The sequence below is a fragment of the Anomaloglossus baeobatrachus genome, chromosome 2 (genome assembly GCF_048569485.1).
Source record: "Anomaloglossus baeobatrachus isolate aAnoBae1 chromosome 2, aAnoBae1.hap1, whole genome shotgun sequence".
Classification (NCBI taxonomy): Eukaryota; Metazoa; Chordata; class Amphibia; order Anura; family Aromobatidae; genus Anomaloglossus; species Anomaloglossus baeobatrachus.
This window is the reverse complement of record NC_134354.1, coordinates 194689015-194713590: the sequence shown is the minus strand read 5'-3', so window position 1 is coordinate 194713590 and position 24576 is coordinate 194689015. Positions and strand designations below refer to the sequence as shown.

The window sequence follows — 24576 nt, the reverse complement described above, 5'->3', positions numbered from 1 at the left end:
CTAAGCCATTATACTAGCAAACACTGAGTGTACCTAGTGGCATCCCAAACGTGGCTGTTGGACTACTGTATAGTCCCACTAGTGCACAGATATTTGCAGCACCTCTGCCTGCATTGCACACTCCAACTCATTATAACTAAGCCATTATACTAGCAAACACTGAGTGTACCTAGTGGCATCCTAAACGTGGCTGTTGGACTTCTGTAGAGTCCCAGTAGTGCACAGATATTTGCAGCACGTCTGCCTGCATTGCACACTCAAACTGATAGTTACTAAGCCATTATACTAGCAAACACTGAGTGAACTTAGTGTCATCCTAAACGTGGCTGTTGGACTTCTGTATAGTCCCAGTAGTGCACAGATATTTGCAGCACGTCTGCCTGCATTGCACACTCAAACTGATAGTTACTAAGCCATTATACTAGCAAACACTGAGTGAACTTAGTGTCATCCTAAACGTGGCTGTTGGACTTCTGTATAGTCCCAGTAGTGCACAGATATTTGCAGCACGTCTGCCTGCATTGCACACTCAAACTCATTGTTACTAAGCCATTATACTAGCAAACACTGAGTGAACTTAGTGTCATCCTAAACGTGGCTGTTGGACTTCTGTATTGTCCCAGTAGTGCACAGATATTTGCAGCACGTCTGCCTGCATTGCACACTCAAACTGATAGTTACTAAGCCATTATACTAGCAAACACTGAGTGTACCTAGTGGCATCCTAAACGTTGCTGTTGGACTTCTGTATAGTCCCAGTAGTGCACAGATATTTGCAGCACGTCTGCCTGCATTGCACACTCAAACTGATAGTTACTAAGCCATTATACTAGCAAACACTGAGTGAACTTAGTGTCATCCTAAACGTGGCTGTTGGACTTCTGTATCGTCCCAGTAGTGCACAGATATTTGCAGCACGTCTGCCTGCATTGCACACTCAAACTGATAGTTACTAAGCCATTATACTACCAAACACTGAGTGAACTTAGTGTCATCCTAAACGTGGCTGTTGGACTTCTGTATAGTCCCAGTAGTGCACAGTTATTTGCAGCACGTCTGCCTGCATTGCACACTCAAACTGATAGTTACTAAGCCATTATACTAGCAAACACTGAGTGTACCTAGTGGCATCCTAAACGTGGCTGTTGGACTTCTGTATAGTCCCAGTAGTGAACAGATATTTGCAGCACCTCTGCCTGCATTGCACACTCAAACTGATAGTTACTAAGCCATTATACTAGCAAACACTGAGTGAACTTAGTGTCATCCTAAACGTGGCTGTTGGACTTCTGTATAGTCCCAGTAGTGCACAGATATTTGCAGCACGTCTGCCTGCATTGCACACTCAAACTGATAGTTACTATGCCATTATACTAGCAAACACTGAGTGTACCTAGTGGCATCCTAAACGTGGCTGTTGGACTTCTGTATAGTCCCAGTAGTGCACAGATATTTGCAGCACGTCTGCCTGCATTGCACACTCAAACTGATAGTTACTAAGCCATTATACTAGCAAACACTGAGTGAACTTAGTGTCATCCTAAACGTGGCTGTTGGACTTCTGTATAGTCCCACTAGTGCACAGATATTTGCAGCACGTCTGCCTGCATTGCACACTCAAACTGATAGTTACTAAGCCATTATACTAGCAAACACTGAGTGTACCTAGTGGCATCCTAAACGTGGCTGTTGGACTTCTGTATAGTCCCAGTAGTGAACAGATATTTGCAGCACCTCTGCCTGCATTGCACACTCAAACTGATAGTTACTAAGCCATTATACTAGCAAACACTGAGTGAACTTAGTGTCATCCTAAACGTGGCTGTTGGACTTCTGTATAGTCCCAGTAGTGCACAGATATTTGCAGCACGTCTGCCTGCATTGCACACTCAAACTGATAGTTACTATGCCATTATACTAGCAAACACTGAGTGTACCTAGTGGCATCCTAAACGTGGCTGTTGGACTTCTGTATAGTCCCAGTAGTGCACAGATATTTGCAGCACGTCTGCCTGCATTGCACACTCAAACTGATAGTTACTAAGCCATTATACTAGCAAACACTGAGTGAACTTAGTGTCATCCTAAACGTGGCTGTTGGACTTCTGTATAGTCCCACTAGTGCACAGATATTTGCAGCACGTCTGCCTGCATTGCACACTCCAACTGATAGTTACTAAGCCATTATACTAGCAATTTATGCTGCTAGTTTAAGGGCCGTAGTTGCATTGTCAGGGATATTTATTCTTTATTATTCTGCTGTTAATAAAGCTAGACCACCACTGCAATCTACACCACCTTTCAATTTTTACTACCACATTTTCAGTGCACAATCTTGTCGCAATCAACATGAGTGGCAAAATGACAGATGCTGGTGGAAAGGGGAAGAGGCGTGGTGGAAAAGGAAAAAAAGGGTTTGTCCGTGGAGAAGGTGGCAAAGCTCCATTATCATCTGCTGAAGATAGACCATCTACCAGCAAAAGTAAGTTGTCTACTACTTACCGTGGACAATCCGATGTGCTCCCTTTTTTACGGACACGAACAACAGGAACAAAGGTAGATGATGGCCAAAAAAGGAAAATGCTTGAATGGATCTCAAGTGGTCCAACAAGTGCCCTCTCAGCCATTTCAAGTACCGCATCCAAAAAACACCAGTCCTCTGAGTTGTCATCCCAATCAAACTTGCTTTCTCCCAGCTCTGAAGTCTCCATCAGCCCTGCACAGTATGGTGGAACTGAGATGGCTGAGTCTGCAGAGCTGTTCAGTCACACTATAGCCTGGGAATCAGAGGTCTGCTCCCAAGCTACAGTGAGTACAGAACAGGAAATGGTCTGCAGTGATGCCCAGAACCTTTCTGACTCTGATTCAGGCCGTGAAGACCAAGTTTCTGAGCATAATGTTGACCCTTTGTCACAAACTGTAACACCTGTGGTTATAGACAATGAGGAACATACTGATGAAGATGAGACGCAGATACCCGATTAAGATGACAACTTAAATATTCGGTCAGGGCAAGAAGAGGCTCGGTCTGAGGGGGAGGAGAGTGCAAACACAACAATTGATGATGAAGTTCTAGATCCCACCTACTGTCAACCCACAGTCAGGCACTCGAGGAGGTCAACAGAGGTGGTGGAGGAGGATGCAACTAATGACGAAGTTACCTTGTGCCTTCCTGGACAGAGTCGGAGTACTGGTAGCAAGTCTACAACTGCATCCTCAGCCACCACTCTACCTCTGAGCACTAGTCGGGGTGGATCAACAGGTCGCATGCCCTCTAAGCCTTGCCTAGCCTGGTACTTTTTTGACATAGCAAAAGATCACCCAAATTATGTGATCTGTAAAATTTGTCATGGTTCTCTTAGTAGAGGTCAAAACCTCAGCAGTTTGACAACTTCTTCCATGAATCGTCACATGAATAAATATCATTCGTCCCGGTGGGAAGCTCACCGTGCTGCAATGCGGCCTAGCAGAGCGAACCATCCACCGCCTGCCCCTTCCAGTGCATCCGCGCGCTCTTCATCTTCTAGGACTGTGGGGACAGCTGTCACACCTGTTTTTCCACGCACAACTTCCACCACTGTAACCGCAACAGGCAGTTTGCTTGGTAGGTCGTCAGTTGGTTTGGAAGGGGAAACAAGTGAGTGTGTACAGCTCTCTCAAACATCGATAGCACCAACGTTGGATGAAGGCAACATCATATCTCCGCCTGCACTTTCCTCACAAAGCTGCATTTTTCCAGGGACACCCTACTCAACACCGTCTACACACAGCAGCCAGATCTCTGTCCCTCAGATGTGGTCAAATAAAAGGCCACTTCCTGCGACCCATGACAAAGCTAAGAGGTTGACTCTATCCCTCTGTAAGCTCTTGGCTACCGAAATGCTGCCTTTCCGCCTAGTGGACACACAGGATTTTAGAGACCTTATGTCTGTCGCTGTGCCCCAGTACCAGATGCCTAGTCGCCACTACTTCTCTAAGAAAGGTGTGCCCGCGCTACAACAGCATGTCACACACAACATCACCGCTTCCTTGAGAAACTCTGTATGTGACAGGCTGCATTTCACCACCGATACTTGGACCAGTAAGCATGGACAGGGACGTTACATGTCGCTGACTGGGCACTGGGTAACTATGGTGATAGATGGTGAAGGGTCTGCTGCACAAGTCTTGCCGTCCCCACGACTTGTGTGTCAATCCTCTGTCTGTCCAAGTTCCGCCACTGCTTCTGCCTCCTCCACCTCATCTGGGTCCTCCACCTCTGCCCCAAGCCTGCCTGGTCAGGCCACCAGCGTTCTCACTGCGCAGAAGGAATCACGCACCCCTCATTACTATGCTGGCAGCAGAGCGCAACTGCATCAGGCGGTCTTTAGCTTGACATGTCTTGGGAATAAGAGTCACACAGCTGAGGAGTTGTGGTCAGCTCTGCGGTCCGAGTTTAATAAATGGTTGTCTCCACTCAACCTGCAGCCTGGTAAGGCCGTGTGCGACAATGCTGCAAACCTGGGTGCGGCCCTTCGCCTGGGCAAGGTGACACACGTACCTTGTATGGCTCACGTGTTGAACCTTGTCGTCCAGCAATTTTTAACACACTATCCCGGCCTATATGGCCTTCTGAACAGGGCACGAAAACTGTCTGCTCACTTCCGCCGTTCAAGCGCCGCAGCTGAGTGACTTGCATCGCTCCAGAAGTCTTTCGGCCTGCCGGTTCATCGCCTGAAATGCGATGTGGCGACACGCTGGAATTCAACTCTCCACATGTTACAGCAACTGTGGCAGCACCGCCGAGCCCTGGTGCAATACGTCATGACGTATAGCCTGGGCCAACGAGATGCAGAGGTGGGGCAGATCACCCTGATGGAGTGGTCTCAGATCAAGGACCTATGCACCCTTCTGCACAGTTTCGACATGGCGACGAATATGTTTAGCGCTGACAATGCCATTATCAGCATGACAATTCCAGTCATTTACATGCTGGAGCACACGCTAAACACTATTCGGAGTCAGGGGGTGGGACAACAGGGAGGGGAGGAACTACAGGAGGATTCATATGAGCAAGGGACAACAACATCACCAAGGTCCAGACGTTCATCATCACCAACGCAGCAGGCATGGGACCATGGGGGACAGGGATCAACAAGGGCGCATACTAGCAGGCTAAATGTTGAGGAAGGTGCAGGAGAACATGAAGAAATGGAGGACGAACTGTCCATGGACATGGAAGACTCAGCAGATGAGGGAGACCTTGGTCAAATTTCAGTTGAAAGAGGTTGGGGGGAGATGTCAGAGGAAGAAAGAATGGTTAGCACCTCTATGCCACAAACACAGCGTGGACTTGGTCCGCATGGCTGCGCAAGACACATGAGTGCCTTCTTGTTGCACTACCTCCAACATGACCCTCGTATTGTCAAAATTAGAAGTGATGATGACTACTGGATTGCCACACTATTAGATCCCCGGTACAAGTCCAAATTTTGTGACATAATTCCAGCCATAGAAAGGGACGCACGTATGCAGGAGCATCAGCAGAAGCTGTTACTCGATCTTAGCTCGGCTTTTCCACCAAACAACCGTGCAGGTGCAGGGAGTGATTCTCCCAGTTGTAACTTGACAAACATGGGACGGTCTCGTCATCTTCAACAGTCTACCCGTACCAGTAGGACCGTATCTGGTGCTGGTAACAGCAATTTTATGGAATCTTTTCATAATTTTTTTAGACCCTCCTTTGCAAGGCCACCAGAGACAACAAGTCTGACACATAGTCAACGGCCGGAGAGGATGATACAGGAGTATCTCCAAATGAACATCGATGCCATGACTTTGCAAATGGAGCCTTGCTCCTTTTGGGCTTCAAATCTAGAAAAATGGCCAGAGCTCTCCAGTTACGCCTTGGAGATTTTGTCGTGTCCAGCTGCCAGCGTTGTCTCTGAACGTGTATTCAGTGCTGCTGGGTGTGTGCTGACAGATAAGCGCACGCGTCTGTCCAGTGACAATGTGGACAGACTGACGTTCATCAAAATGAACAAGTCATGGATACAGAAGGAATTTACTACCCCTGTGTCATCCTGGGGAGAGTAAATGCTTGTGGATTTGGAATGTGCTTGATGCAAATCAAAACATCCTGTTTGCAACTAGGGCACAAGTGCTGCCACTGATAAGGTGTCTGTGTGGGGCCCAATTTTTGGAAAAAAAGGGAGACTCCGCTTGGAGTAACCCTTGCTTGCTGTGTTTTTTAAAAATGATCCAAGATGAACAGAGCTGGGATCAGGAAAGACTTTGCTACCTACCCCGGTGTCATCCTGGGGACGGTTAAGAATAGCGTATTTTTGAATGTGCTTGATGCAAATCTAGCTGTGAATTGTACAACTGGGGCACAACTGCTGCCACTGAAGGGGTGGGTGTGTGTGGGGCCCAATTTTTGGAAAAAAGGAAGACTCCGCTTGGAGTAACCCTTGCTTACATTGCTTTTAAAAGAAGCCAAGATGAACAGAGCTGGGATCAGGAAAGACTTTGCTACCTACCCCGGTGTCATCCTGGGGATGGTTAAGAATAGCGTATTTTTGAATGTGCTTGATGCAAATCTAGCTGTGAATTGTACAACTGGGGCACAACTGCTGCCACTGAAGGGGTGGGTGTGTGTGGGGCCCAATTTTTGGAAAAAAGGAAGACTCCGCTTGGAGTAACCCTTGCTTACATTGCTTTTAAAAGAAGCCAAGATGAACAGAGTTGGGATCAGGAAAGACTTTGCTACCTACCCCGGTGTCATCCTGGGGACGGTTAAGAATAGCGTATTTTTGAATGGGCTTGATGCAAATCAAAACATCCTGTTTGCAACTAGGGCACAAGTGCTGCCACTGATAAGGTGTCTGTGTGGGGCCCAATTTTTGGAAAAAAGGGAGGCTCCGCTTGGAGTAACCCTTGCTTACATTGTTTTTAAAAGAAGCCAAGATGAACAAGTCATGGTTCAGCAAAGACTTTGCTACCTACCCCGGTGTCATCCTGGGGACGGTTAAGAATAGCGTATTTTTGAATGTGCATGATGCAAATCTAGCTGTGAATTGTACAACTGGGGCACAACTGCTGCCACTGAAGGGGTGGGTGTGTGTGGGGCCCAATTTTTGGAAAAAAGGAAGACTCCACTTGGAGTAACCCTTGCTTACATTGTTTATAAAAGAAGCCAAGATGAACAGAGCTGGGATCAGGAAAGACTTTGCTACCTACCCCGGTGTCATCCTGGGGACGGTTAAGAATAGCGTATTTTTGAATGTGCTTGATGCAAATCTAGCTGTGAATTGTACAACTGGGGCACAACTGCTGCCACTGAAGGGGTGGGTGTGTGTGGGGCCCAATTTTTGGAAAAAAGGAAGACTCCGCTTGGAGTAACCCTTTCTTACATTGTTTTTAAAAGAAGCCAAGATGAACAGAGCTGGGATCAGGAAAGACTTTGCTACCTACCCCGGTGTCATCCTGGGGACGGTTAAGAATAGCGTATTTTTGAATGTGCTTGATGCAAATCTAGCTGTGAAGTGTACAACTAGGGCACAAGTGCTGCCACTGAATGGGTGGGTGTGTGTGGGGCCCAATTTTTGGAAAAAAAGGGAGACTCCGTTTGGAGTCACCTTGCGGTGTGTTACATGATTTTAGAAGGGCGTGCCATGCCTATATCTGTGTGTCCTCCTCTTTTTCCTTGTCCAGCTCTTTTGTTTTCGCATGAGTATATGTCCTTGTCACTTTCCCATGTGTTTGTGTTGTGTTGTGAGTTGTTTGTCACCTTTTGGACACCTTTGAGGGTGTTTTCTAGGTGTTTTTATGTGCTTGTGATTGCCTGCCATTGTTTCCTATGCAGTTCGAGTTCGGTTCGTCGAACGTTCGACGAGCCGAACTCGAACGGGACGTCCGTTCGGCGAACCGACCTCGAGCCGAACCGCGACCGGTTCGCTCATCTCTAATAGAGACCCCCCCAACTGGCTAGAGATGGTAACACCCAGTGGTCAATGTATTTCCATATTTTCCAGAGGAATAACAGTGGAACTGCACAACACAGAGGTATAAAAAATATGCTCCCTAATTGTTGTTTTCTGTAAAACATATATAAATGAGATGTAAATAGTAAGCTATGCAATGTACTATAATGAGGGTTCCCCCATTGTCTGGTAGCCACAATATGTTTTGTCCCGACTCCTTCACTTTCTGTCCTTTGCTCAAAATAAGACATGGGTTTTTTTGTTTCCCCATGTAATATGAGCAACAAGTGAGGGTGGTTCGGTGTCTGCTTATGTCAATCGCTAAGGCCCTTTTACACATCAGTTTTTTGCCATCAGTCACAATCCGTCGGCACGACGGATTGCTGGATTCGTCGCAGATTGTGGAAAAACTGAAGCGACGAATGCGTGTAGAAACGGATCCGTTGTACCCGTTTTTTTCAGGCCAAACATTGAAAACCTATATATACTGTGGAGAGAGAGAGAGAGAGAGAGAGAGATAGGGTGTCAATTCATTGCTGTCCGTTTTTTCAATGTACACAAAAAAATTACTGTGGACGTCGTCCCCATCCGACGGACACAGATTTTTCAACGGATCCGTCGTACGACAGATGTAACGTGAGGTCATAAATCGCAATCCGTCACTAATACAAGCCAATTAGAAAAAAAGGATCCAGCACTTCATCTGTTTTTTGCAAAATTCAATGGATTGTGACTGATGGCAAAAAAAATGTGTGAAAGGGGCCTAAGCTGACCACAGGGGCAGACACATAGCAGGTGCAGCTGCAATAGGGCCATGGTAGAGGTCATAAACTGTAATAAATACTGTAGATGGCCAGGGTCCGACTGATTCAACAGGAAGATGAGTACTCCCAACGGGCCCGGAAACAGTAAGACTCCATTCTTCCTGAAAATCTCCCCTGCAGCTCTTCAATAAGCTTCGCTCCTACCTCAGCTGAGTGAGAGCCAGGGAGAGAAGATATCAGGGACTTGCCGCTCAGGAAAGGATGAAGGCTTCAGCATCGGCAGCCAATGATAAGAGCAGGCCTGCAGGAGAGGAAGGCAGAGCTGAGGGGGCAGCAGGAAGATGGAGGTTGTACAAATCCACATCCAAGTTTACATACACTATCTAAAAAGACACATATGTATGTTTTTCTCACTATGTGACATGAAATCAGAAAAAAACCTTTCCCATTTTAGGTCAATTAGGAACCAAAATTATTTATATTTGCCAAATGCCAGAATAATGTGAAAGAGAGAAAGTCTAAAGCATTTTTATTACTTTCTGCAAAGTCAAAAGTTTACATACATTTCACTAGTATTTAGTACCATTGCCCTTAAACTTTTGGATATGCTTCCACAAGCTTCTCACAATAGTTGGTAGGAATTTGGGCCCATTCTTCCTTACAGAACTGGTGTGACTGAGCCATGTCTGTAGGTCATCTTGCTCGCACGTGCTTTTGCAGTTTTGCCCATAAATTTTCAAATAGAATTGAGATCAGGGTTTTGTGATGGCCACTCCAAAACATTGCCTTTATTATCCTTAAGCCAATTTATAACCAGTTTGACAGCGTGGTTTGGTTGATTGTCCATTTGGAAGACCCATTTCCACCCAAGCTTTACATTCCTGGCTGAAGTCTTGAGATATTGCTTCAGTATTACCACATAATTTTCTTTCCTTATGATGCCATCTATTTTGTGAAGTGCACCAGTCCAGCTTGCAGCAAAACAACCCTACAACATGATGCTGCCACCTACGTGTTTAACAACTGGGATCGTGCTCTTAGGCTTCAAAGAGTCTCTCTTTTTCCTCCAAACGTAACAATGGTCATAATGGCCAAACAGTTCAATTTTAGATTTGTCAGACCACAGGACATGTCTCCAAAAATTAAGGTCTGTGTTCCTGTGTAATTTGCAGACATTAATGTGGCTTTTTATGTTTCTTTTGGAGTAATAGATTCTTCCTAGCAGAGTGGTCTTTCAGCCCATGTTGATACAATACTCATTTCACTGTGGATAATGAGACAATCTTACCAGCTTCTGCCATCATCTTCACAAGGTCTTTTGCTTTAGTTCTTGGGTTGATATGCACATGTCTGACCACAGCATATTTTTCTCTGGTACACAGAATGCATCTCCTTCCTGAGCGGTATGATGGCTGGACATTCCCATCTTGTTTGTACTTGTGTATAATTGTTTGTAGACATGGACTAGGCACTTTCAGATATCTGGAAATTACTTGTACAGATGAATCAGACTTGTGCAAGTTCCTGAGAGCTTGGCTGATTTATTTTGACTTTTCCATGATGCTACACAAAGAAGCAATGTGTTTCAGGTGTGCATTAAAATACATCCACAGGTGCGTCTCTATTTTTTGGAGGGTGCTGTTCATCGTATTACAGTCATCACTGATCATAAAAATCTCGGCCAAGAGATTAACGCCTGGACAAGTGAGGTGGACCCTTTTTTTTTCTAGATTCCACTTTTTTATTACTTGTCGGCCTGGGTCCAAAAATGTGAGGGCAGATGCCCTGTCCCATTGTTTGGACCCAGTGTCCCCTCCAGAGCCTCCTTCCTCCATTCTTCTGCGATTGATGGTAGTCACTGCCTTGTCATCCGAGTTAGAGGAAGAGATCAGGGAGGCCCAGTCCTCAGCGTCATCTTCTGCTCCTGACACTAAATTATTTGTCCTTTTGCACCTCCGGTTGTGGGTACTACAAGAGTTCCATGAGTCCATACTTAGTGGCCATCCAGGAATTACGTCCACTTGCAGGGCTGTTGCCCAGCTGTCTTGGTGGTCATCTCTTCACTCGGATGTTGTTCAGTTTGTTTCTGCCTGTGCTATATGTGCCCGTGCTAAGGTATGCCATAACCGGCCGGGGAACTGGTTCCATTACCTGTTCCTGAAAGACCATGGACCCACTTGTCCATGGATTTCATTACTGACCTCCCCGTCTCTTTTTATTGTTTACTAGAAATTCATGGTGGCCATGTCTAATTTGATGTGACACCATGAATTTTGGGCTTAGTACCAGCTGATAATACAAAGCTGGCCCTAGCCTCATTATTACCCAGCATGCCATCACTGGACGATTCCGGTAAAGGAGTTAATACCAGCTTTGTATTCTCAGCTGGTACTAAGCCCGAAATTCATGGTGTCACACCAAATTAGACATGGCCACCATGAATTTCTAGTAAACAGTAAGAAAAAAAAACACAACACAGAAAAAAAAAATATATTAGAAAAAAAAAAAAACATTTTGAGACTCCATCTTTATTATAAAAATATCCTTAGTCAGATGTGGTCCACAGGGAGAGCAATGGCAGCTCTGCTTCATCGCTCTGTACAGACAAGAGTCTCTATAAAGCGAGAAGCAGGCTGACAGTGACAGTCAAAGTTCAATTGAGTCCATGGCTAAGCCATGGCCTCAGTTGAAGACTGATGTCTGCGCAAACATGGCCGAAAAAAACCGAAGACTGCCAAGTGACAAACAGTGCAGTGAATGATTGGACCTGGAAGCTGAAGCAGCCAGGAGACAGAGGGTCTGCAGGATGCATCGCGGGACCGTAAGTATTAGGACAATGTTTATTATTAACTATATTCTTTATTTTACAGCCCCCCGCCTCATCCCATAACTGTAAAGTCCAAGCTTGGGGTTCGGACTCAAGTTTGCATTATCTCCGGCCCTGAACTCGGACTGTACAAAAAGCTCGGGCGAGTCTCCCGATCCCGAGCATCGGGAGGTTCGCCCATCACCATTTGGTATCTGTGTATGTGCCTGTATTACTCGTATGTGTCTGTTTGCCTGTATATGTGTGTACATGGCATGTGCCAGTATATCTGGTATGTGTGTATATGCATATTTATAGCATGTAACTGTATATCTGGCATTTGTGTATGTGCCTGTATATGTTTATATAACATGTGCATGTGAATGTATATTTGTTATGTTGGTTAGTGTATATATGATATGTGCCTGTATACAGTATATATGTATACGGTATGGGTTCCTGCATATGTGTATATGGTATGTGCCTGTACATCTAATATGTGTGTATATGCCTGTATATGTGTGTATATAGTATGTGCCTGTATATTTGGTATGTATATATGTGTCTGTATACTTTGCATATGTGTGTTTGCTTGTATATGTGGCATGTGTGTTTGTGTTTGTATATCTGCCATGTCTGTATGTGACTGTATATATGGCATGTGTTTATGTGCCTGTATATGTAGTATGTGTGTATGTGCCTGCATACCTGGTATGTCAGTTTTTCTTGTTTAATAAATTTGCAAAAATGGCTACATTTCTGGGGGGGTTTTTCTGTCATGATAGGGTGAAGAGTAACAATAATAATAATAATAATTTTATTCATTTATATAGCGCTATTAATTCCATAGCAGTTTACATACATTGGCAACACTGTCTCCATTGGGGCTCACAATCTAGAGTCCCTATCTGTATGTCTTTGGAGTGTGGGAGGAAACCCACGCAAACGCGGGGAGAACATACAAACTCCTTGCAGATGGCGTCCTTGGTGGGATTTAAACCCAAGACCCCAGTGCTGCAAGACTGCAGTGCTAACCACTGAGCCACCGTGCCACAGAGTATTCAAATATCTAAAGGCCCTTCACACACAGAGATAAATCTTTGGCAGATCTGTGGTTGCAGTGAAATCATGGACATATTGTGCCATTTGTACACAGCCACAAACCTGGAACTGATTGTCAACAATTTCACTGCAACCACAGATCTGCCGCAGATTTATCTCTGTGTGTGACAGGGTCTTAAGTATCTTGAGCAGGACGTGATGCAAAGTGTCCAGGACCTGAGAAGGAGCGATTACTGGACATTGTGAGCTTCTTGCATAATTGTATTAAATTATATTTATTACTATTACAACTCACTTTTAGATATTTTGGTTTGGACAGAGAACTACATTAAAGGGAATGCTTAGAAATTCTGAGAAATTACTCTCTAAATATGATAATTACTTGCAGTTAAATATTGCTTTCCATATTGCAGCAACAGTACCTGTGCCCCTTAATCTAACACATTCATCTAAAAATGGAGATCTGTATCCCTAAAGTAATAACCATTATGAACCACTACAAACACCTATTCTGTACCCTGCATTCTACAGTGAAATACATGTGAAAATGATACATGTACCGCCTTCAAAGAATTCACAAGAAATTAGATAAGGGGTGTTTCACAACCACACAACTTACAAAATTTCAAGTCTTCAGAACTTAAGAGAATCATTAAGAGTTTGATAAAGTTTTATGGTTGGAGAACTACAAGTTCCAGTAGTGCCATAAGGGTGCTTTACACACTGCGACATCGCTTGCGATATCATTAGCGATGTGTCACGCCAGATCGCAGATGCGATCTGCCGAGATCGCACATAGGTCGGGTTTATAGCGCCGGTCACATGTGCGATCTGGCGTGTCACATCACTAACGAGATCGTTAGTGATATCGCAGCGTGTAAAGTATCCTTAAGACCGGGCTGCTGAATGGAGTAGGAGGGCTGCATTTTAAGCGTGGGGGCTGCAGATAATTGCATAGTTAAAGACAATATAATAGTTTAACACAAGAGCATAGTTTGAAGTTTTCTTTACTATCTTTCCATTGTTTTTCTACTTTTATCTGTACTGTTTGTCCCTATTTAGAAGGTGCTACATGCACAGTGATACCAGGTGTGCATTTTGTGAGATGTATGCATACCTTCAACAGCCGTTCGAGGGTGAATATTGCATTTTTAGGATTATTAGGCTATGTGCGCACGTGTGCGTATTACATGCAGTTACGCTGCGCTTTGTAGCACAGCATAACTGCATGCGTCCTGCGTCCCCTGCATAATCTATGGAGATTGTGCAGGGGCCGTGCGCACGTGGCGTCTTAGAGCGCAGCACTTCGGCTGCTGCCCGAAGCGCGAGTTCTAAGAAGTGACATGTCACTTCTTCCGTGCGCTTTGCCGGCAGCCCCTGCTCTGTCTATGGCAGGAGCTGCATGCAGAGCGCACGTTCTCTGCCGGCACCATGCGCTTCAGAACGGAGCTTTTCAGCTGCGCTCTGAAGCGCACCTTTTAGGTGCCGTGCAGAGCGCACACGTGCGCACATAGCCTTATGCCTGCTTTACACGCTTCAATAAATCTTTCAATCCGTCGTCGGGGTCAAGTTGTAAGTGACGCACATCCGGCATCGTTTGTGACGTATTTGCGTGTGACACCTACGTGCAATCAAGATTGAACGAAAATACGGTGATCGCATACACGTCGTTTATTCCTCATACATTGGACGTTTTGTTGTATGAACCTAGTCAATTGAAACGTGTGACATCCCTCATACGATTTTGATGTCTGAGGCTATGTGCGCAGGTGTGCGCTCTGCACCGCAGCTTAAAAACGTCCGCTTCAGAGCGCAGCTGAAAAGCTGCGTTCTGAAGCGCCTCACAATGTCTGTCATTCACTAATCTCTGTCAGTCGGTCACTATCTCTGTCCCTCACTCTCTGTCCATGTCAGTCTATCCCTCTTACCCCCTCTCTCATACTCACCGTTCCTCGATCCCCGGCCCGGCTCTGCACGGCATTCACACTGCTCCGGCGGCTTTTACTATTTTGAAAAAGCCGGCCGCCCATTAAACAATCTCGTATTCCCTGCTTTCCCCGCCCACCGGGGCCTATGATTGGTTACAGTGAGACACGCCCCCACGCTGAGTGACAGTTGTCACACTGCACCCAATCACAGCAGCCGGTGGGCGTGTCTATACTGTGCAGTGAAATAAATAATTAAATAATTAAAAAAAACGGCGTGCGGTCCCCCCCAATTTTAAAACCAGCCAGATAAAGCCATACGGCTAAAGGCTGGTATTCTCAGGATGGGGAGCTCCACGTTATGGGGAGCCCCCCAGCCTAACAATATCAGCCAACAGCCGCCCAGAATTGCCGCATACATTAGATGCGACAGTTCTGGGACTGTACCCGGCTCTTCCCGATTTGCCCTGGTGCGTTGGCAAATCGGGGTAATAAGGAGTTATTGGCAGCCCATAGCTGCCACTAAATCCTAGATTAATCATGTCAGGCGTCTATGAGACACCCTCCATGATTAATCTGTAAATTACAGTAAATAAACACACACACCCGAAAAAATCCTTTATTAGAAATAAAAAACACAAACATATACCCTGGTTCACCACTTTAAACAGCCCCAAAAAGCCCTCCATGTCCGGCGTAATCCAGGATGGTCCAGTGTCGCTTCCAGCGCTGCTGCATGGAGGTGACCGGAGCTGCAGCAGACACAGCCGCTCCGGTCACCTCCACACAGCAAATGAAGACAGCCGGCGATCAGCTGAGCTGTCACTGAGGTTACCCGCTGTCACTGGATCCAGCGGTGGATGCAGCGGTGGCCGCGGGTAACCTCAGTGACAGCTCAGCTGATCGCGCTACTCACCTCAGTTGCTGCGTGGAGGTGAGAGGAGCAGCGGTGAGTAGTGCGATCAGCTGAGCTGTCACTGAGGTTACCCGCGGCCACCGCTGAATCCACCGCTGCATCCAGTGACAGCGGGTAACCTCAGTGACAGCTCAGCTGATCGCGCGGCTGTCTTCATTTGCTGTGTGGAGGTGACCGGAGCGGCGGTGTATTCTGCAGCTCCGGTCACCTCCATGCAGCAGCGCTGGAAGCGACGCTGCATCATCCTGGAGTACGCCGGACAAGGAGGGCTTTTTGGGGCTGATTAAAGTGGTGAACCAGGGTATGTTTGTGTTTTTTATTTATAATAAAGGATTTTTTCGGGCATGTGTGTGTTTATTTACTGTAATTTACAGATTAATCATGGAGGGTGTCTCATAGACGCCTGACATGATTAATCTAGGACTTATTGGCAGCTATGGGCTGCCAATAACTCCTTATTACCCCGATTTGCCAACGCACCAGGGCAAATCGGGAAGAGCCGGGTACAGTCCCAGAACTGTCGCATCTAATGTATGCGGCAATTCTGGGCGGCTGCTGGCTGATATTGTTAGGCTGGGGGGCTCCCCATAACGTGGAGCTCCCCATCCTGAGAATACCAGCCTTCAGCCGTATGGCTTTATCTGGCTGGTTTTAAAATTGGGGGGGACCGCACGCCGTTTTTTTTAATTATTTAATTATTTATTTCACTGCACAGTATAGACACGCCCACCGGCTGCTGTGATTGGGTGCAGTGTGACACCTGTCACTCAGCGTGGGGGCGTGTCTCACTGTAACCAATCATAGGCGCCGGTGGGCGGGGAAAGCAGGGAATACGAGATTGTTTAATGGGCGGCCGGCTTTTTCAAAATAGTAAAAGCCGCCGGAGCAGTGTGAATGCCGTGCAGAGCCGGGGATCGGGGATCGGTGAGTATATGAGAGAGGGCTGCTCAATTCACTTACTCATGAGTTTAGCGGTCACCGGTGAGTCCTTCACAGGTGACCGCTAATCAGGGCGCGACACAAACAGAGCCGCATCATGACAATGAAGTCGGGTGAGGTTCACCCGAGTTCATTCTGACAGTGCGGCTCTGTCTGTGTCTGCTGTCATCTGCCATTCAGCTCTGCTACATGGCTGTCTGTGTCTGCTGTCAGCTGCCATTCAGCTCTGCTACATGGCTGTCTGTGTCTGCTGTCACCTGCCATTCACCGCTGCTACATGGCTGTCTGTGTCTGCTGTCAGCGGCCATGTAGCAGAGCTGAATGGCAGATGACATAGTAAAAACGCATCCCTACACATTACACACGCTTGGCAAGTCAATAAATAAAAAAAAAAAGCGTACCCAATGCATACGTCACAGAACACATGATCTAAAGGATCGCACATAAAATTGATCAATTTAACATAGACTACTAACGCACGTGTGACAGCAAATGAACGACCTACGTGCAATCTCATTAAATCGCATATGCGACCTGGGCGTGTCACATCGCATATGAGATCGCACACCTAATTGTAAGGTGTAAAGCTGGCTTTAGACTCACTTTTCCTCACAAAAAATTGAGAGAAAAGTGAGAGGTGCATCTTATAATCTCAATGTAGCTTACATGTAGCTTACACCAATGTAGGTGGAGAGGGGTCGCAAGAGGCCGGGGGAATGCTGCAGAGGCTGTGCACTGTGCAGAAGCTATGCGGGGTCTGTGGCAGCTTGTGATGCGGCAGCTGTGCGGGGTCTGCAGCAGCTGTGCGGAGTCTCCGGCAGCTGTTTAGGATCTCCGGAGGCTGTGCGGGGTCTCTGGAGGCTGTTGCTGGTGCAGCTGTGCAGGGTCTCCGGCAGCTGAACTGGCACTGTGGGGCGAGCAGTAAGGACTTCAAATAAAGCCGCCCAGTGTCGGCACATACGCACATGGAGCTCTCGGCTCAAGCTTTCATCTGCGCACGTGCCGCCTCCAGCTCATTGATCTCCCAGAGCGGACTTAAGGAAAATGGCACCCGGAGGTGGCGCTTGTGGAGATGAGATTTCAGCTTACCATTGAGCCTAGAGCGCAATCTGCGCTGACTCCAAGTGCCATTTCTTTGAAACCACCGCCGCTGCCCGAATCCCAGCACAGCTGCCCCAGCCATCGCAGCCTGAGCCCTAGCGCAGCTGACAGTTTCTGGGACACCTGCCTCCTGTTACTCCATTCCACTACCGCTGCTACCCCCTCTGGTAAGACTCCACTAGATTATAAGACGGACCTCATTTTTTTCAACTTTTTTGTTCTGAATTTGAGGTGCATCTAATAACCCGGTGCGACTTATAAACCGAAAAATATGGTATGTCTGCGCTCGATGTCAGCATGTTACTTTTTTGAAAGCCCAGATAATGAATCTAAATTTACGGCTTGCAACACTCAGCAGCATTTCAAACCGGGAGAGGAGTTTAGCGCTCACTGAGCATGCTCTGGATGGGGCCATCAAATTGGAGGAGGGTGGAGGTAGGGAAGATCAGTTCTCAGAAGTAGATAGCTGGGTAACAGAAGAAGAGGTAGGGGGAAAAGTGTCAGGGAGCCCAGTCCTGATCTGGTACAACCTAATAAATATGTCTATGTGGCTGATATTAGGGATGCGGGCCCAAGACTAGGATCACTACAACAGGACATTGCTCCTAGCAACCAGGAAAATGACTACTGTAGGAAGGCGAGAGGAATGCAGCTATTGCAAGGTAGATGTTAATGGCAGATGACCCTGTCTGCCCATCTAATTATAGAGTCATTCTATAATTATACAAACAGACAGGGTCATCTACTTCCGAGACCGTAAATGCCGAACAGTCTGTTGTCTGCCTGGTGCTTGGGTTCGGCATATTGTGGATCAGATAGTCAGATTGCTGGGTGGGGCTGGGGAAAACTCAGCAATCTAGGTTCACATTGGCACAAATGACAAAGTTAGAGGAAGGTGAAAGGCCCTTAAAAACTATTACAGGGAACTAGGAGAAAAGCTGAAATCCAGGACCTCTAAGGTGGTGTTTTCAGAAATACTGCTGGTCCAACGAGCATCAGTAGAAAGACAGGGAGATAAATAAGTGGCTTAGGAATTGATACAGGAAGGAACACTTTGGGTTCATGAAGAACTGGGCTGCCTTCCCTGTCGGCTACGGGTTCTAGAGTAGGGACAAGCCCCACTTAAATGCAGAGGGTGCAGCTGTTCTGGGGAAACAAATGGTGAGACAGATGGAGGAGCTCTAAAACTTGGATCTGGGGGCAAGAAGGGTAGTTGTGCAAAAAAGGTGACAGCTAGTGTAGACAGAGTGAGACTGAGAGGATTTATGGGGGGCTGGTAAATGCAAGGAACATAGGTAAGTGAGTATGAGTAATAAAAGTGTCAATAGTATTAAAAGTCTGCTGGTGATTGAACGGAGTCTTGCAAACAACATTAATGGAGTTAAGATTTTGTCATGCACGGATTACAATGTTGTGGGCATTACGCAGACCTGGCTGGATGAGAGACATGACTGGCTGACAAACGTAGAGTTACACCATATTAATAAAATAACAGGAAAGGCAAAAAAGATGGAGGGGTGTATATTTTTGTTAGACCTAACTTATGACCTGCGCTCAATGACGACATTAGGGGAAACTGCGACAATTTAGACTCAGTATGGTTAAATGTACATGGGGATGGCAATAATGGAAAGCTGCTGATTGGAGTTTGCTATAAGTCTCCTAATATAGCTGAACAGGTAGTGGATGAAATGCTGCAAACAATAATAGGCTCCTTATTATAGGTGATTTAAACTATCCAAACATTTAAGGGGCCAAAGAATCTTCTGGTTGTGCAATAACCTGCAAAACCTTTTTATCTACAATTCAAGACCATTACCTCAATCAGTTAGATGAACCAATCAGCGGAGAAAATTAGCTTGACCTGGACTTGTCACACAGATCAGATACAATTTCAGATCTACAGGACCAGGACCACGTGGGCAGGAGTGACCATACTATTTTAAAAGGAACCTGCCATGTCTTTTTTGTGTTTTAAATGAAGCAATGTGCATCACTAAAGGCTGCTTTACACCTTGCAATTTCTCGTGCAATCGCATTTGCGATCGCACCCGCCCCCATCTTTTGTGCGGCACGGGCAATTTGTTGCCCATGTCACACAATGCTGTAACCCCCCGTCACACGTACTTACCTTCCAAACGACCTCGCTGTGGGCGGCGAACATCCACTTCCTGAAGGGGGAGGTACGTTCGGTGTCACAGCGACGTCACACAGCAGCCGGCCAATAGAAGCAGAGGGGCGGAGATGAGCGGGACGTAAACATCCCACCCACCTCCTTCCTAGGCATTGCAGGCGGGACGCAAGTAAGCTGCAGTTCATCATTCCCAGGGTGTCACACAGAGCGATGTGTGCTGCCTCGGGAACAATGAACAACAGGACGTGCGATTTTTAGAAAATGAGCGACGTGTCAGCGATGAACGAGAAGGGGAGTATTTCTGCTTGTTCATAGCTGTCACACGCTACCATATCACTAACGATGCCGGATGTGCATCACTTATGACGTGACCCCGCTGACATCTCATTAGATATATCGTAGCGTGTAAAGCCCGCTTAACATGGTTTAAAAAATGTGATGTATTTATAAAAAAAGACTTTATATGCTTAGGTGAATACAGTAAATACATTAGGTTTCAGACATAAGGGTGGAGCTTTTGCTGGGATCAGTTACTGTCACTCAAATTCAGGCATGATTCTTTTTTTAACTTAGTCATGCCCCCAGCATTGTAATTCATTACACCACAGGTCCTTCAACATCACTTCTCTGCTAAGCTCCGCCCATTATAGTCACATGATCGTGACATCAGCACAGGTCCTGCACAACCACTTCTCTTCCATTGAGTTTATGTGCAGTCACAGCTGGAGGTTCCCATAGTACCCTACCTGTGATAGCAGGTAAACTCACCTCAGGTGAACTGATTGAACTCAGTAACTTCACCTTAGGTGAATTGAGTTCAATCAGACCTGCATCTCCTGGCAGAAAACCGCAATCTTTTTTGCCAAGAGATGCATATTTGGTGTTGAAATTTATACACTAATATACTGCACAAAATCTGCATCTCTTAGCAAAAAAAATCATATCTATACTGAAACTGAATCGCCTGTAGATGCGTTTTTTGTCAGAAGATGCATATTTTATATAGGAATTTGGTATACACATTTCAGCTTCAAATCTGCACCTCAAAAGAACACAGAAAAATAGTTTTGATGCCGTTTCAGTGCTGTTCTCTGCCAGGAGATACAAATTGGGTGCAGAAATCTGGTGAACACATCTCAGTACCAAAATTTTATCTCCTGGAAGAAAGCTGCACTGAAAAGGCATCAATACCATTTTTGTGAATGTTTTTTTGAGATAAGCGGGCTTTACACGCTGCGACATCGCTAGCGATGTCACGAGTGATAGCACCCGCCCACGTCGGTGGCGCGTCACGTGGTAATCACTGCCGTAGCGAACAATATCGCTACAGCAGCGTCACGCGCAATTACCTGTTCACCGACGTCGCTGTGGCCGCCGAACAATCTCTCCTTTAAGGGGGAGGTTCGTTCGGCGTCACAGCGGCGTCGCTAAGCGGCCGCCCAATAGAAGCGGAGGGGCGGAGATGAGCGGCCGGAACATCCCGCCCACCTCGTTCCTTCCTCATTGCTGGCGGCCGCAGGTACGATGTTGTTCCTTGTTCCTGCGGTGTCATACATAGCGATGTGTGCTACCGCAGGAATGACAAACAACCTGCGTTCCAAACGAGGAACGATTTTTTAAACATGAACGACGTGTACACGATGAACGATTCGACACCTTTTTGCGATCGTTACTGATCGCAAAAAGGTGTCACACACAATGACATCACTAACGAGGCCGGATGTGCGTTACCAACACCGTGACCCCGACGATATCTCGTTAGCGATATCGTTGTGTGTAAATGGGCCTATAGACTCTATAGATTAAAACCAAAAAGAATGGCAAAATGTATTACTACTGATTTCTAATTCCTTATTAACTACACCTATGAATGCAGATTGAGTTAGAAGCCAGAAAAAAATGCATTTTTCTTTTTATAAAACATTTTTTTCTTTATTGAAGAAATTAAAAAATGAAACAAACAAAATAATTACAATAAATAGTGGGGTTATGCACAGAACATTCTTCCTCATCATCATCATCATCCATAAAAACACGTGTTTATACCAGAAAAACATATTCTTTTAATGACAAATGTCCATTAGATGTTGCTAGAAAAAGTTTTTTTTGTCCAGAATATCAAAATTTGTGCAAAAGAATAATGAGATTTATCCAAATGGTTGATCCAAAAAATTTTTATATATTCAAGTTAGTGCAATATATTTGTAACCCAGAAAAAATATATTATTGCACCAATCCAATAATATGGTGGAATAATATATTTTTTTCTGGGTTTGGTGTGATATATTTCCACTAACTTGAATATATAAAAAAAATTTGGGATCAACCATTTGGATTAGTCTTTTTATTCTTTTGCACAAATTTTGACATTCTGGGCAAAAAACCCTTTTTCTAGCAACATCTAATGGATATTTATCATTTGTCATTAAAAGAATATGTTTTTCTGGTATAAACACGTGTTTTTATGGATGATGATGATGATGAGGAAGAATGTTCTGTGCGTATCCCCACTATTTATTGTAATTATTTTGTTTGTTTCATTTTTTAATTTCTTCAATAAAGAAAAAAATATATAAAAATAAAAAAACAAAAAAAAAAAATTTCTCTGGCTTCTAACTCAATCTGCTTTCATAGGTGTTCTCTATAGATTGAAGTGACTGGAAGTGACACAACATTTTTAATTTCAGGGTAAAACTTGACTTATTTCTTGGGCCCACCATGGGAACTTATCCTGATATTTTCTAGTCCTACAGAAGCCATGCAGTATATTATATAAATTATAAATCAACTAATTAGAAATAGAACATAGTGATAAACAATGCACCAAAGTTGGGTCTTATTTGGGACTATGGTCTACTGGACCTTTGGAGCCAGTTATCTGAGCTGGGATAGTTTGGTGACAAACATGTATATTTCAGTAAGTCTTATTCATATTTGGCATAGCTTCAGAAATTTCTTTAGCACATTTGTCACATGTACCTTTATGGAGGTGGAGGATACCCCAAAGCTTTATAATCACATGATCACTTTTAGAAAGTACTACCAATGCTTGTTGGAAACAGATATCCTTGCAGCGCTATATAAAGACCATACTTGTATAAATGCATGTTGCCTTGAATGTGGCTAACGTTAAGATCTAAAATATAAATTTAGTAATAATGATCTGAAAATTATGTTGGATGTGAAATTTAGTCCTTCGCATAGGTTTAGTGTAGGAGCAGTTCTGGATTTTTATATCCTATTCCTGATAATGTACAGATCTGTCTTGGGCAGAGCTAATAAACACATCAAGGGATTCCCCATACAAGATTGGTATTGTAGCATGCACATCACAACAAATATGGTTCTCATAAAAAAACGACAAATGGAAAACTATAGATAAAGGGTAATAATAAAATTTGACAATGTTCATGTTCCTTACCTTGTGGGTATTTTAACTCTCAAGTATCTATCAATGGATATCGCAAGCAGCGACAAGATGGAGGCATTAGTCAAAATAATCACTAAACAGCACATAAACAAACAGGAGTAAAAATGCAATTGTTTACCCAGGCTTATTACAATGGCAAGGGGCATAACCAAGATGCCAACAGCAAGGTCTGCAAATGCAAGAGACACTATGAAGAAAAAAGTTGTATTCTGTAGGCTTCGGTTTACTTTCACGGCCCAAATGACCAGGATGTTGCCCAAAACAGCTGATATTCCTATCACGGTCTCGATGGCAATGTACGCCTGGCTGTAGTGATCTAAATGTGTGGTTTCATTTGCCATGTCTAGTGAGAATGTAAAAAGTTGCTAAAGAGATTCCACAACATACATCCAAAGAAGAAAGGAGGCAATCAATGCAAAGGGGTTTGGTGCTTAGGAACCCTGCTTATTGTTCCATTGCACTGACTTGTCAAAAATAAATCTCGCTATTGTTGTCGTTTCAAAGACAGAAAGAAAAAAAACTCCTGTAGGGATGGCAGTTCCTCCAAATAGATAGGAATCAAAGGCCAAATCCTGCTGTCATTCCTTGTTTTAGGAAGTTAATGCTGCGCTTTGAAATTTAAAGAACCTGCAGGATGCTACAATCATCTGTAGCCAGCTACGAAGCTTTAGGGAAATCACACTTATAATCTCTGGTTTTCTATACCTCTGCAGCTTTAGAGAAGTTACCCTAACGGAAACCAATGTTTCCCTTTTCAAGAAAAAAAAAACAACAAAATTAAAGGAGTGGTAACATCCAGAGATGGCAGAATTTATGTTTTAATTAAAGGATCAATTAAAATGCAAAAACAGACATTCCTTCCTTAAGTCGGGTTCAGACGAGTGCATGAAAATCTCCTTATTTTCATCTTGAAAACTCTGATGACTTTCCTCCATATTGAAATTTGTATGTCATCTGTGTGTTGTCAGTGTTTTATATCCTTGTGAGTTGTGACACCCATATTTATACAGTAAATACCAGGTTATACAGTAAGTAACACTCTTAAGAAGGGGTGGTTATGCACACCCTCTGCACTAACAGCCGGCTCTAATGCAGAGAAGGATATCAGTCAATGCTGGCGGCTAGTTACAGCCACCACTCACTGGACTCAAATGGTGACAGCACCCATGCTGATATAGAGTGGCTAGGGGAGGCAGTAGTAGTCATTGGTACAGGGGCTCCCAGAGCACAGCCATCAGGTAGCCCCTTGTGTCCTGGTCACCACTCCACTGCAGGGATGCTTTTGCCACAGTTCATTCATCCATTAAGACAATCAATTCGACACAGATGCACTTCTTTTAACCAGCGGACCTTTACTTGCATTCACCAAATAGAAACTTTCATATCGCATTACACAGGCACCAACGGGCAGACACTGACAGCTTGGGGCCCCTGTGCAAGAAACTGTGTTTGGGCCCCCATCCCCTTCTATGGCGACTAAGCTGCTTATATTATACTAGAAGGTGGCCCGATTCTAACGTATCGGGTAGTCTAAAATG

General features: G+C 45.0%; 1 protein-coding gene across 1 annotated transcript in view; it reads right to left on the bottom strand.

Moving 5' to 3' along the window:
- The window catches only part of LOC142289447 (adenosine receptor A3-like), a 28069-nt gene extending 4427 nt beyond the window's left edge, over window positions 1-23642 (bottom strand). Inside the window, exon 1 of the mRNA XM_075333593.1 lies at window positions 23030-23642. Within this exon, the coding sequence (XP_075189708.1) occupies window positions 23030-23379 (350 nt within the window). The 5' untranslated portion in view covers window positions 23380-23642. The remainder of the gene's footprint in view (window positions 1-23029) is intronic.
- Between the last annotated feature and the right edge of the window lie 934 nt (window positions 23643-24576).